General features: G+C 32.6%; 1 protein-coding gene across 1 annotated transcript in view; it reads right to left on the bottom strand.

The window, feature by feature from the left end:
* Positions 1-14107, bottom strand: part of CtsK1 (C1 family peptidase 26-29-p) — a 126348-nt gene that overhangs the window by 60288 nt on the left and 51953 nt on the right. Inside the window, exon 4 of the mRNA XM_085820411.1 lies at positions 5964-6234. Coding sequence (XP_085676537.1) covers positions 5964-6234 — 271 coding nt within the window. The remainder of the gene's footprint in view (positions 1-5963; positions 6235-14107) is intronic.

Genomic DNA, 14107 nt, shown 5'->3' with positions numbered 1-14107 from the left:
TTTTCTTCTTAATATCCCAATATTAATGACTATACTCAGAAGGCAGTGTCTTATGATCATTTTTCACATAACTTACAACAGATACTGTATGACACAACACTGCTGTTATACATTTTTCACAGAGTCATTCATTTTACACTTTGTTGCTGACTGTGATTATGTAAAATAGTAATTTTTCTATCCACATTGATATATTGCCATTTAATGAGATTACAGGCTAAACTTTTATTAGCAAGACCCATTACTTCACAGTTTAAATATTCACTATCTGAGACACAGGAAAGACTGTGCATGGAAATGACATCAGAAGACTATTGGCGATAAGAATTTTGGATACCAATATAGCGACATCTGTGCACAATCAAAGAGTTTCAGCATATACCACTTCCTTGAGCAAAACATGAACAAATATTCAGATAGTTTGTTGCCATTAGAGCAACAAAACTGACCCATCAATGTGCTAGATTTCAACTACCAGCACTCCAAAGAATCAACAGAAGATTTGTTTGCAACTGTCTAACTGTCTATGTATAAAGGTATTCCATTTTTTTAAAGACAAACAGCACTTCCAGAGAGTTAAAAGCTTTCAATGACATAAAATACAATTAAGTTTTAAAAATTTAGATTAAAATTATTTATTATTACAAATGTATGTCTTAATCATTTTTTATATTATAGGGTCAAATTTTTTTGGGTCACACTTCCCTACAGCGAAAAATGAAAATTCCTGCACTTCCCTTGCCCAATAACATTACCTACCTATAAGGGCAGTTAGACAAAAAAAACGTAATTTATAACAGTTTTATTATAGAAATAAGCTATTTTCACACAAATACGGTAAGGAAAAACAATTAAAAAATAAATATGACAAATGAGCTTGCATATTTTTCACAAGACATTTTTATTTCTTGGTTAAGTAAAAGAAAGCATGCAACGTAAATCACAAGCAATATTGAATTTGCTTCTATATTTTTCTTTTATTGCTAGAACTGCTGAAAATGTTCTTTCACACAAATAAGTGCTTGAAAACGACAAGCACCTGCTAAGCTGGGATACACCTTGAGATATTTGAACTAAAATAATGGCTTATCTATCTTCTCAAAGTCACATTTCGATTCAGAATCATTTTTAATTTCCAAAGCATGCTCTTGTAAGGTTTCTGGCAGCATATCTATGTCAATGTGAAGAGGAACTGTTACAGTCTATAAGTGTTATTATTACACAAGTTAAAAATGCAATGTTTGAATTCATTAGTGAGGTGCTGCAAATGATTTGATATTTTATTCTTAATTTCAGTATCCTTAAAAACTCCTTAAAGTGAGCTTCTTCCAGGATACCAAATAATTTAGGAAGCAGGAGTAACTGAAGTGAAATGTTAAAATGTTATGTTTCCAGAGTTGCAACTTATAAGAATATGCTATGATGGCATTCCAATGATAAATTATGTTTGAATCTCTACTTTATAATTTCAAGTTCAACAAATCAAAAATACAATATCTGATAGATAAGCTAATACAACTTGAACACTTGGCTTTTGGAATTCCATATACAATTCAGTTTGATTTTGAGTTTCCAAAAACTGAATCACTTCAATTCAACGTAAAAATAATCTTGCTAATGCTTTCCTTCTGACAGCCAGTGTACTTCCGTATGAAGTAACAGTGCTTTATATTCTGTTCTCAAATCTTCATAAAGAGCTATAAAAAGTTGAGTATTTAACACACTCTTTTAACATGATTGACAATTTTGATGCATAATTTTAAGACATCATTGATTTTTTTAGGAAGCATCTTAACTGTAAGGTTTGACAGTGTGTAACACAAAGAATAGCAGCAACACTGGGATTTTGTTCTCTGACCATCTGTACGAATTCTGAATGATATCCAAGTACTGATAGAATGCTGTCTGAGCATATGCCGATCAGCTTTTGCCATGAAAGTTCATATTTGCAAAAGAATTCAGAGATTGCTGTCATTACATAAAATGCTTCTGAATCTGAAAAAAACAGCATCTCGTCCTTAACTGCTTCATTTTGTATGTTTTGAAAGAAAACTAACTGTTAGAACCACACCTCAGTTGCTATCTTTCTTTCATAGTTTGTCAATGTAAGAGTGGCAACCATCTGAACTTTATTTTAGTTTCTTGCTGTTCTACAGATTTTGAAAATAAACATGGTGCTCTAGAATATTAGGTGTAAAACTATTTTATGTTAAGTTTATTAGGAGAAAGGAGAATGGTTAGTTCTTGCAAATCTCGAACAATTGCTGATGATGGACGTGATCGGTAAAAGAAGTCAAAGTAATTTTATTGGTTTTATCGAATTTAATTTAATTTGATTTTATAGAATTTACTTTTATTGAAATAAAATCATTCATTGAGAAAAGAAAACCTGTCAGAGCGTCTTTTACGAAAACAATTAATGCAATTTTGCAGGAATTAGAAAAGGAAAATTCCTGATGAAAAATCTGTGAAAACAAAACTTGTTACTTTAGTCTGTTGAACTTAATGCATTTGATACTCAAATATTAAATTCAGAATTTTCTTCAAATGATCAGTTTGAAAGTGAATGGATAAAAGTTGAAGAATACAAAGAAAAATTAGATTCAATATGAGAAGAAACGGAATTATTCTTCAATCGCCAAATAACACAATCCATTTGCAGTGTGCTGTCGAATGCAAACAAATGGAAACTGAAATTACCTAAAATAGAATTAAAAGATTTCAGTGGCAAAATTAAAGATTGGCTATCATTTTGGGGACAATTTCAGTGAATACACGAAGATAAACAAATAAAAACGAGGACAAAATGCATTATCTTGTTCAAGTGACCATAACTGGTACGAGCCTATGTGACATTACACAGCTTCCCCTCAACTGCCGAAAATTCTGAAAAAGTTATAGAAAGTTATTTGGGAATTATTAGGTCTGATTATTAAAAATGTTACTGATCAAAAGGGAAAATACAGTATATCAGAATTATATGATAAGTTAGAATCGTATTTAAGTTTGCTGGAGTCAATAAGAATGACAAGTGACAAATAAGCTGCAATGCTGTTTCCGCTCGTGGAATTAGTGATTTCAAATTTAAAGTAAATTTAATAAAACATTTTCTTAAAATTTTTTTCTTAAAACTTACAGTTTAAAATTTTATTTCATAGTTAACATAATATATAAGTTCAGATACTATGTTAATATATATTATAGAGATACTTTCATTATTTATTTACACTACTAGCCATCTAAAATGCAGCACCATGTAGAACAAGATATATTATAGTTGCATTTATTGGAAGAATAATATGAAGTATGGTTAAGGTATATTTAAGGGTGCCCCTTGGATTATCGTGAAGTTGTTGTTTCATTTATGATAACCTGAGTAGTCAAATGTTATGGACACCCTATGAGTGATTGCAGTGAATTTGACTGATGGGAAAATATTTGTTACGTATCAGTTAGGAAGTACATAACGTGTTGAGTACTGTGCATCATAAAATGGCTGCCGGTGGTAGAGTGGGTGTTTGGTGGTATAGAACGAGAGAAAGAAAGGTGGCTTTTTTTTTTTTGAAGTGGTTGAGAACAGAAAAAAGGAAACTTTGTTAGATGTAATTCAACGGAATTATAATTGTCCTGTTTGTATGAAGGAGATGCATATGGTCAAATGTAAAGATTAAAGATGGCTTTGAACGGGCTTGTCGCAAGAAAGGTTCAAATGCTTACCATATAAAGTATTCCATTAGAAAGAGAATGTTCAGTCTTACCTCCCCAATATATGAACTGCAAAATGTAGAAAATAAGTGTTGATAATTGTTCTAAAATAGCCCCAGATGTAAAGCTCCCAAAATTGAGTTTACCTACATTTACTGGTAATATGCCCTGCAGTGTTTATCAATCTGCAGTCCAATCAAGATCTATGCATGGCACAAATTTCAAGTGTATCTGGTGACTTGAAAATTCCTTCATGGTGTTGGATTTTGGATGGCTAATAGTTTATATTCTGCATTTTAATTTCATTCAGTCTCCTTTGAAATAAATGTCAGTTAGCAGCATCTATTTAGAGATGCTAGTGCAACAGATAAATACATAACGAGGTCCTATCATTAAACTGGCTTTATTTTGCCAAGACATAAGGGTGCTTTAGCATCTTCATGAAGTTCAGTTTATAACTTGAAAAAGTAGATTTAATAAAGATATTTATGTGAAGGTTCTGCTTTGGCACAGTCGGTCACTTGTACAGAGGTGCTAGTATTTTTACGACATGGCATCGTTATGAAATTATCCAAGTGATGGCATATGAAAATTTCTTTCTTTTATTGCAATGAAGTAAAGAACTTGGTCTAACAGCTACGAATTTGTGATGAGCTAACAATGACGTGGTTAAGATGATGAATTTAATAAATTTACCATTAGTTTATCTTTCTTTCTTTTTAGAAGTACTATTAGATCTCTTCTTACTGATAAGTTTATTATTTGTTTGTGTGAATTCTACAGCTGCAATTAATATTTCATCTATATCAGGTTAAACAGTCTATATCAGTTGACAGAGCAGCGCCATAACCATTAGCACCTTGGAAAGTTTCTTACATTCTCAATGACCCTATCTGTGCCTGTAAAATTTAACAAATTATCTAAATATCTATAATACTTTTGGTTTAACAGAAATCCTAACATTTAAAAATTGTTACATTCTTCCATTAGATTCCCAACTATTGTATGTCCTTCCCCCCAGAACAAATAAGCAGTACTTTAACATTAATGCACTTAAGCAATTTTTTACTGAAGAAAAAGAATAGTGATAAGAACAAAAATTTATTTTTTACATGTGTATTATTACATATATATTTTATATTTTAATTAGGAATTTATTTCAAAAATTAATCAATAAAATCTACTCAGAAGAGGATTTTTGTTTTTCTTATTTTGTTAGAAATTTTGTGGCAATCACTTTAAGAATTCAAAGCAGTTATTCATTTAATGAAACCATTAAATTCCTGCTAAAACTGTACCAGTACTTCTTCCATTGTATGTAACTCAACAGATACATATTTTATAATTACATATAAGATGAAAAAATCACGACTTATTTCTAAAAACCATTGTACCTTGGAATACTGACCGACAAAAGAATGCACATGAAAATGACAGAGTACTTGTTAGAGTACATACCAAAAATTCAGTGACTTTGTTATGGTGATTGTGTTGTTGTTACTTATCTGACAGCAACATCATCCCAAGCCTTGTTATGCTCACTTGTCTGACAGCAACATCATTCTAAGCCCATGAAATTCATGACAGGAAGGAGCACCCAAGATACACCTGTCGCTGGCAACAGCTTCATGTACCATGCAGGTGACAGTGCGATTTTGCTCAGTTTCGCCCTCAATTTTGATGCAGAGCACTCCAGGAGGTGGGATGGGTCCGAGGAAGGTGGTTATGCTAATATGGAAGTACCAAAAAAGTACTATTCTCATATTTAAAGGTCATGCCGCCCTAGTTGGTATAATGGTTTGTGATACCTAACTGTATCATTGGGCTCAGGTTCGAATCCCAGAGAAGTTATAGATGTTATGATGAGTCAAAAGACCTCTGGAATGGCAGGTGGTAGGAGAAGTGGGGGTAAGAGATAGTAGGACCTCCCAATGTGTTCTCCAAATTGGAATTGAGCTTAATAGCTAATGCAGTGGGATTACACCTGTACTATCAAAGGTGAATAACTCGTAATCTGCCCCATTTACATCTGTACCTGCCTAAAGGATATTTATGCAACAATTTAAAGGTAGATTAAATCATTTTGAAAATATATAAATGCTCATAACTTAGGAAAGTTTGTATTAAAGTTCAGTATCAATGAAAATGCTGAACGTTGATTGACCCTTATATTTTACTAAGCACTTTTAAAAAAAATTCTTAATTTCAGGCTCTTTACAACTTTAAAATAGCAACAGGCTGGTAATAATGCTGCTTACCTGTGTGCACTTCAAAGTCTGCATCTGTTGTGTTTCCTACAGCATATTCCATGTAATACAATTCATATTTGTCATAATGAGAACCTAGCAAACTATTGTAACCCTTCATAATGTAGTGAACTGGAGCTCCAGTTGATTTTTCAATGTACATGCTATATTTATTTACTTTATCTTCATACGAATTTTCTAACATCCACAGCTCACATACTAAATTTTCCTTTTTCTTCACAAATAGTGCATTCTCTGCATAACAAGAATCATCCTTGACATACTGAAAATAAATGATATGAATAATTTAAAGATCAGTATAATGATAAAGAAGTTAGGGGGAAAATTAAAACTGAATTAAAAATGTAAAAAAAAAAGAACTCTAATGTAAAAATATTTTATATTACAAAAAATGAACAAGTTAATAATTCTTGTATAAATATAGCAATGTAATATTTCTAAATTAAATGAGATAACTTTATCATAAACTATATTAGCAGACTGCAAACATATCTTGATTCCATCATTTCATGATGAAAGTTTGAAACTAACTTCAATGACTTAACAAATGGTTAATAATTTTGTGAGGAATTCAAATAAAAGTTTAAAAAAATTGTTTTTCATATAAATTTATCAAAGATTTTTGAAGATTTTTGTTCCAACTACAGATAAGATTTTGAATGAATGAAAAGATTACTCTATATTCTATAATAATTTTAAGCAAAAGCAAATATAGCCTCCTTTTTCCAAAGAGCAATAAGGGATTGCATACACTTTGTCAATAGTTACATTTTTAAATAATTTTTCATTAAGAATCACTTTAATAATTTAGTGCAAAATTAACATAATTAAAAATTAACTTTTCCTATACTCAAACATGCAGTAAATAATTTTTGCAAATTTATTCACTAAAATTTCTAGAACTTAATCATAATGTGGGGTTATGGTGTTTATACAAAGATTGAAACATTCAAACTCACTTTATGAAATATTAAATTTTAACCCCAAATGTTCAATCTATGGAATAATTCAATATATAAAATAACAACAAATATATATATATAATACGAAAGAAAAATTACTTTGAATAATACTATAAATTAAAATAAAATGCTTCAAACTTTAAACGCTTGTTTATGCAAGGAAAAAGAACTTAGCACATATTTATTTATTTATTTTGTATTTCTTGATTTTGCAGAATTTTATTTTGAATTGTTTGTATTTTATCAAGAAACTTTCTTTATTTCAGCAATCTACATGGCAGAACTATCTTTTATTTCTAGCTCCAGTTTTATTGCCAATAATTAATTTGCATTTGTAGGGACATCAAGTTAGAAGCATCTATCTAAAGTTTCCAGATTATACGAGGCGTATTCGGAAACTAAGTACCGTTTTGAAAAAAAAAAAAAAAAAAAAAAGTAAAACAATTTTTTCGAATCCAATTTTATTTTTACATGAAAATACATGTCTTAAACTATTTTTCAACATAGTTTCCGCCAATGATCAAACACTTGTCATAGCGGGTGACCAGATTTTGTATACCATCGTCAAAGAAACTTCCCACCAGTTTCGATAACCACGACTCCACAGCATTTTTCGTGTCATCGTCAGATCCAAAGCGCTTGCCACCAAGCTCGCGCTTCATGTGCAGGAACAAGTGATAGTCGGACGGCGCCAAGTCCGGGTTGTACGGCGGGTGATCGAACTGCTCCCAATGAAACTAGCGAATTAACAATTGAGTGACACCAGCAGTATGGGGCCGAGCATTGTCATGGAGCAACACAATTCCTTTTCGTTTGTTTCGAATGGCACGCCTTAGTTTTGTTAAAGTCTCACAATATCGTGCCGCATTAATGGTTTCACCTCTGGGAAGAAATTCAGTAAGCAAAACGTCTTTCCTATCCCAGAAGACAGTGCATATGATTTTTTGTGATGACATTGTCACTTTGAACTTTTGTTTCTTTCAGAGAATGAGTGTGTCTCCACTCCATCGATTGTTGTTTCGATTCTGGTGTGAAATGACACACCCAAGTTTCATCACCTGTCACAATTTGGTTTAAAAAGTTTTCGCCCTCATCACTGTACCGCATGAGAAATGTCAGGGCACTACCAAGTTGCTTTGTTTTGTGAACATCAGTGAGCATTTTTGGAACCCATCGGGAACACAATTTGCGATAATTCAAGCGGTCAGACACAATTTCGAACAAAACAGTACGTGAAATTTGTGGAAATGCCTCTGAAAGAGTTGTCATTGTGAAGTGTCTGTTCTCGTGAATTGCTTTATCAACTTTCCTTACCAAATCATCGGTGACAACAGAAGGCCGACCACTCCGAGCCTCAGTGTGGACATTTGTTCGACCTGCATTAAACATTCTTACCCACTTTCTCACCATTCCATCACTTATCGCGTATTCACCGTAAACTTCTGTCACTTGACGATAAATTTCGGCCGGTTTAACATTCCTCGCGTTCAAAAATTTAATCACAGCATGAATCTCACAGTCAGCGGGAGAACTAATTGTCTTAAACATTTTGAATATGCACAGCAAACTGAAAACACAACATAGAGCAATCAAAATGGCGACAATTGAAAGTCAGTGAACAAGAAAGACTAGTGCGCATGCGAGGGACACCTACCACAGCGCTGCGATGGCGCTAGAATGAAATGGTACTTAGTTTCCGAATACGCTACATATATATTCTAAAAGGAATTAAATAATATTTTAGTCATCATTGCATTTCTACCCTTAACCTAAATTTTATTCAGCTTCATTTGCCAAGGGAAATAAATATGTACCATTTAAAACTCAACAGACATTGCTTTAACAATTCAGCTGCTTTTGTTTGTTAGAGGAATTTCTGAAAATTTTGAAGTAACTGAAGAACTTGTTGGAATGAGTTCAATCAAGGGGCACACAACTGTAGCTGATAATTTATTCTCCATTTTAAGTTTGTCTTCTGCACATAATTTTGATACTAACAAACTTGTTATATCACTTCTGATGGAGCTTAAGCCATGATAAGAATTCAAAATGGCAGGGTGAGTCTACTGAGAAACTATATGGATGATTGACGCAAAGATTTGCTTGGGTATCACTGTATCATACACCATGAACAGTTGTGTGCAAAAGAACTAGGATTTGACAGTCTAATAAAGGTATTGAGTGATAAAATCAATTTTATTTGCTCACATGGTTTAAACCTCAGGCAATTTAAGGAAATCCTAGAACACACAGATGCACCACACAGTGATCCCTCACATATTACTCTGAAGTATGGTGATTGAGCCATGTAAAGGCTTTGAAAAGGTTTGCTGATTTGATTGATGAAATAGTGAAGAAAAAGGCAAGAAAACTAGGACGTTAAAGGAACCATTTTTCAAGCGTTACTTAGCATTTTTAGTTGATGGGACAGCCCATTAGAATGACCTAAACAAAAAAATTGATAGGGAAAAAAAAAATTCATCGCAAATAATAAATTCTGGTATCGGAATGCATAAGAATCATCTCTTTCTGTGATTTTTGTTTTTAGTCTTCGTTAAGTCACTCTGATCTTGCATAGTCAAAAGACCATAATGGAGCCTCCAATCTCTGGAAAACTCTCTGAAGGAAGATTTAAGATTTCTGTATCACGGAAGCAGACAGGAAAGGGTCTTGATTTATCATTTTCTTTTGGCAATTTTTGATAAGTCACTTTACCCAATATAAAACTCTTATCATTTTTGGAAATTTAGAAACTTCTCATGCCACTTAATTTTATCAGCTTTTGAAGTTAAACTAAGATTTATATTTAAATTTATTACTTTCCTACACTCCAAAAAAAACTAAAGTTTCATTTCACTTAATCTCTAATTTTGGACAGATATCAGCCAAACAGGGCAGCTGCACCAATCTAATTTGGAAACCTGAAGAGGGGAACAACAATGAGAAGGCAAATCAGGCAGGTTAGAATGACCTGGTACATATGACCACTGATTTGCTTTCGCGAAAGTGCAAATTTCCTTAATGCCATTGCTCACAAAAGTACCCCACACATCATTCCTTTGAATCCAAGATATGCTTTTGTCATGCATTGGAAACCTAAGCCCAAAACATATGCCATAAGTTCTTGGCGGAGAATGGTAATTTCTTTTAAGGGTACGATTCTTAACTTAGCCTTTACAAAATGGACTAATATTTCTCCTTTAGTTTCCCACTTCAAAAAAATTATGATGGTAGCATACTGGATTACAAAATACATAAAGTGACCAGAAACCTCTATCTCCAAGCCCTACAAGTGGTGATATTCTCCATTTGTTCAGAATTTGTATTTTATAATATTATTTCATAAATTTTTAATACTCTCTGGTAATGGAGTATCCCAGTCTACTTTTATCACACAAATTTCTCATCGCAAGTAATAAAAAACAGGTGTCAAGAAACCCAAAAGATCAAACATTGTCTACATTACTGGTGGGGGGGGATCTCTTTTACACAAATTTTCAGAAAACAATGCAGTCTAAATTTCAACAAAAAGGCTATCTCATTTTCTGTTCCACATAATCCCTAAAACTGGTACGGCATTTTCCACCATTATTGGTTTCCCGCTAAACTCTGGAAACTAAACCATCTTTTTCTATCACACCATAGTCTTCATATACAAGTCCAATTTTGCTATCCACTAATATTTCAGTAGAATTTCTTACAAAATTTACAAGCTCCTTTTCATTGTCTACTGAAATTATACAATTATCAATATAAAAATATCTATCTAATTTCTGAACAACAGAACTCTGTTCCTTTGATACTTGTGACAAATGCATCGAAATAATTGCCCCAATAGAAAATAACTAGACTTTATACCAAAAATTACCCTTATATGGTGGACAACCTTCACCACATTTTCTTTCTCTCAGCATAAAAATCTCAAAAATTCCCTAGCTTATTTTTAATAACTCTATCTGTAAAAGTGCATGCCAGATATCACCACTGACTATATTTTTTATCCCCCATATATCAATTCTATGTTGTGGCAAGCTGGTTCAACCTATATCAGAGGATGAGTGGGAGAAAATATCTTGAAATTCTTGAAGGACACGTTCTGCAGCACTCCTTTCTTTATTGGCTCTCAAAAGACACAGACACTGGAGGACTACTTCTTCATATAAAAAGGTTATCACACATGGCTACAGTCCCTGCTAGACGGGACTTTTCTGAGAAACAAGATTCTGGTAGCACTGGTTTAAACGGAAGGATTCCTAGAAAAAAGAGCCCCGCTTGCAGCAAAGTCCCGCCTAGCTACGGAAACAATGTTGCGGTTACGTGGGATTTTTCAAATCTCACCAAAAATGTCTCAGCTGGACTTCAGTCCCGGGTAGAGACAACCAATCAGACCAAAGTTCTGCTTCTGAAGCCTCACGTGATCCCAATCTGAGCGATAATCAATTAGTGTTTGGCATTCAAGTCTTTGTAGTAAGTGAAAATGGTAACCTAGCTACGTGGATTTCTTGGAATTGTGTGGGTTCTGAGAATTGTCCCTTTCGACAATTCTCAGATCAGTGAAATCCCGCGTAGCCGAAACATAATATGATTGGGACTTAACAGGTCACTGGAGCATATGCTGCAACTACTTCATCTTTTTTTTTTTTAAATATAAATAAATTTAGCATTATTACTTGTATTGGCAACTCTCACCCAAAGGATGATCCTTAGTAGTTAGCAAATGGCGAGGCTACCAGTACTCCTTTTGGGCTGTTACAGTTCTTAAGATATTCCATTATGCCATACTGGAAATTTCTGTTTTCAGCATATTTCACAAAATATGAAATAGATTATAAAACAAATTCCAAATATGGGCTTCTAGATGCCTATCTTCGACTGGAGGACTACATTATTAAAATTTGCTGTCTCTAGATACTGTTGTTTTTTCATAATGCGAGAAACATACATACAGTCATGCAGATTCCTCATTATTTAATTTCTTTAAATATAATGCAGAGCTCTCATACTTGGTGGCCAACAATATGAAAATTGATATGCCATTCATAGTAATTTGAAGCAAAATGCCAAAACTCAATCAATAGCCATTCTAGGCTAATAAAATTATTAACCAGTATGAAAACCTTTTCCTAAAGCCTTTGAAAAACTTTGGAATTTTTTTATGAAGCTGAAAGTAGCTAATAAGGGATGTTTTGGAAATGGAATGCAAAATGTCAAAATGAAATTAAGAGCCCTTCTGGGATAACATCCATTTGGGCTAATGAAAATATATAACTGAAATCTTCCATTGTGACGACAATGCTCCAAGCACCAATCAATAAACAGACAGCAAAATCTACAACCAGCTAAAATGGCTGAAAATACTCCCATTTTGGCTTCAATTCACGATTCAATTTTATGACCTATTTATTCAAACAATCTTTCTTTATGCAGCTTGTCCTTTCCTTGAAGAAACAGGTTAGCCATTTCTTCAATTCTTAGCAAATTCCAAATCATAAAAATCCGCTTCAGACTAGGAAAAGAAAAAAAAAAAAGAAAAGAAAAGAAAAGAAAAAAAAAACTCATTTGATTATAAACATGGTTGCATAAGTCAAATTAAACCGGTGATGCATGATGGTAAGGAAATACATATATAAAAAAAAAAATAAATAAAAAAGTGACAAGCTGCTTTGAGGAAAAGAACAGGGAAATTTTCCGATTAATGGAACACATAAAAAAATGCCATGCTTTATAGGGACGATTAGTCTTCAAAAGCTGAAGGTCTTCTTACGGATGGTAAACATCCCACTCATAAATCAACAGACAGTGAAAATTGTATTATAGTTTTAAATTCAGAAAACCACTGATCATGAAGAAAGTGATAACAGGGTTCATAGCCACATTTTAGTTAAAAAAATAAGCACCTATAAGCACTTTTCAAGCACATTTTCAGGAAAAAATAAGCACCTGTCTAATTACATTATACACAACTGCATAACCTTAAAAGAAAAATTAGACTTGTAATTTAAAATATGAGCAATGCAATATTTATTAAGAAAATGAGCAGTACCTCAACCAGGGAAAACAATTAACTTTTTTTTTTTTTTAAATTTTAAATGACAGTTCAATTTACAGAATTAGTTTACAATGAGAGAAAAAAAACTATGCAGAACTAAACTATATTACAAGATTTAAAGATGAAATTTCAGTTCAAAATATAGAAAATAAATAATAATTAGCCATATTAATTGTATTCGTTTGGCACCTAATAATAAATACAATTTATTTTTTTACTCATATTAATATTTAAATAATTTAACTTAAATCAAAATTCTGAACATTTTCTAAATTTTCATTGCATAACAGTTTTCCCTTTACATATATTTCAAGCAAAGTAATTTAAGTAAAAAAGAAGCACATTTCTGAAATCAGAAGACAGGAAATTGCTTCATGCAGTCTTTTTTAACAGTAAAAGCTTAACTAACCCGCATACTCGGAAATTGCCGAATATTCCGGATAGTAACTGGAAAAAGAGGAGTAGGGGAGATTGTAGCCGTTCTTTAGATTTCTCGGCTAAATAAATGATTTTGACATTTTGATATGTGCATCATATAAAAATAGACCAACGGAACTGTAGATATATTCTGCTTAGAAAGCACAGTAAAACTCTGCTAAGTGTTTATAAACAAATCTCAGACTGAACATCAAAATTAATTATCTCTGCAAAATACCGCAAACATTATTGTGCAATAGCATTCTTCCACATGTGATATTACGCAATCAGATTCAACAGCTGCCAGTATTCGGAGAATAAAGAACTAAATAAAGAGACGTGATGTTACATCTATACTCCGAACTATCAGCGCCTCCACATCTAAACTCCGAACTATCAGCACCGTTACATATAAACTCGAGAATAATCCTACATGAGAACGTAGTTAGAACTCTGAATCCGAACTCGAATGACTGTTAGATGGAGAGCGCGTAATTTCTATGTAATCTAATAATTGTATATAAAATGTATAAATGTATCTAAATATAATATCTTTATTTAAACAGAAGTGTCAGTCTTTATGCAAAAGCTTGGAACTATTTAGATATTTCATTGAATAAGAATTTGGAATGGAACAAGCTCGGCTCCTGGGTGAAAGAAAAGGTAAGAGATCTTTTTTTACCTTTTAAGAATTCTATTGAGAGATA

The sequence above is a fragment of the Stegodyphus dumicola genome, chromosome 7, assembly GCF_044657685.1.
Source record: "Stegodyphus dumicola isolate Sdum_Otavi_A_Nest chromosome 7, ASM4465768v1".
Taxonomy (NCBI): domain Eukaryota; kingdom Metazoa; phylum Arthropoda; class Arachnida; order Araneae; family Eresidae; genus Stegodyphus; species Stegodyphus dumicola.
This window is presented reverse-complemented; position numbering and strand designations above follow the sequence as displayed.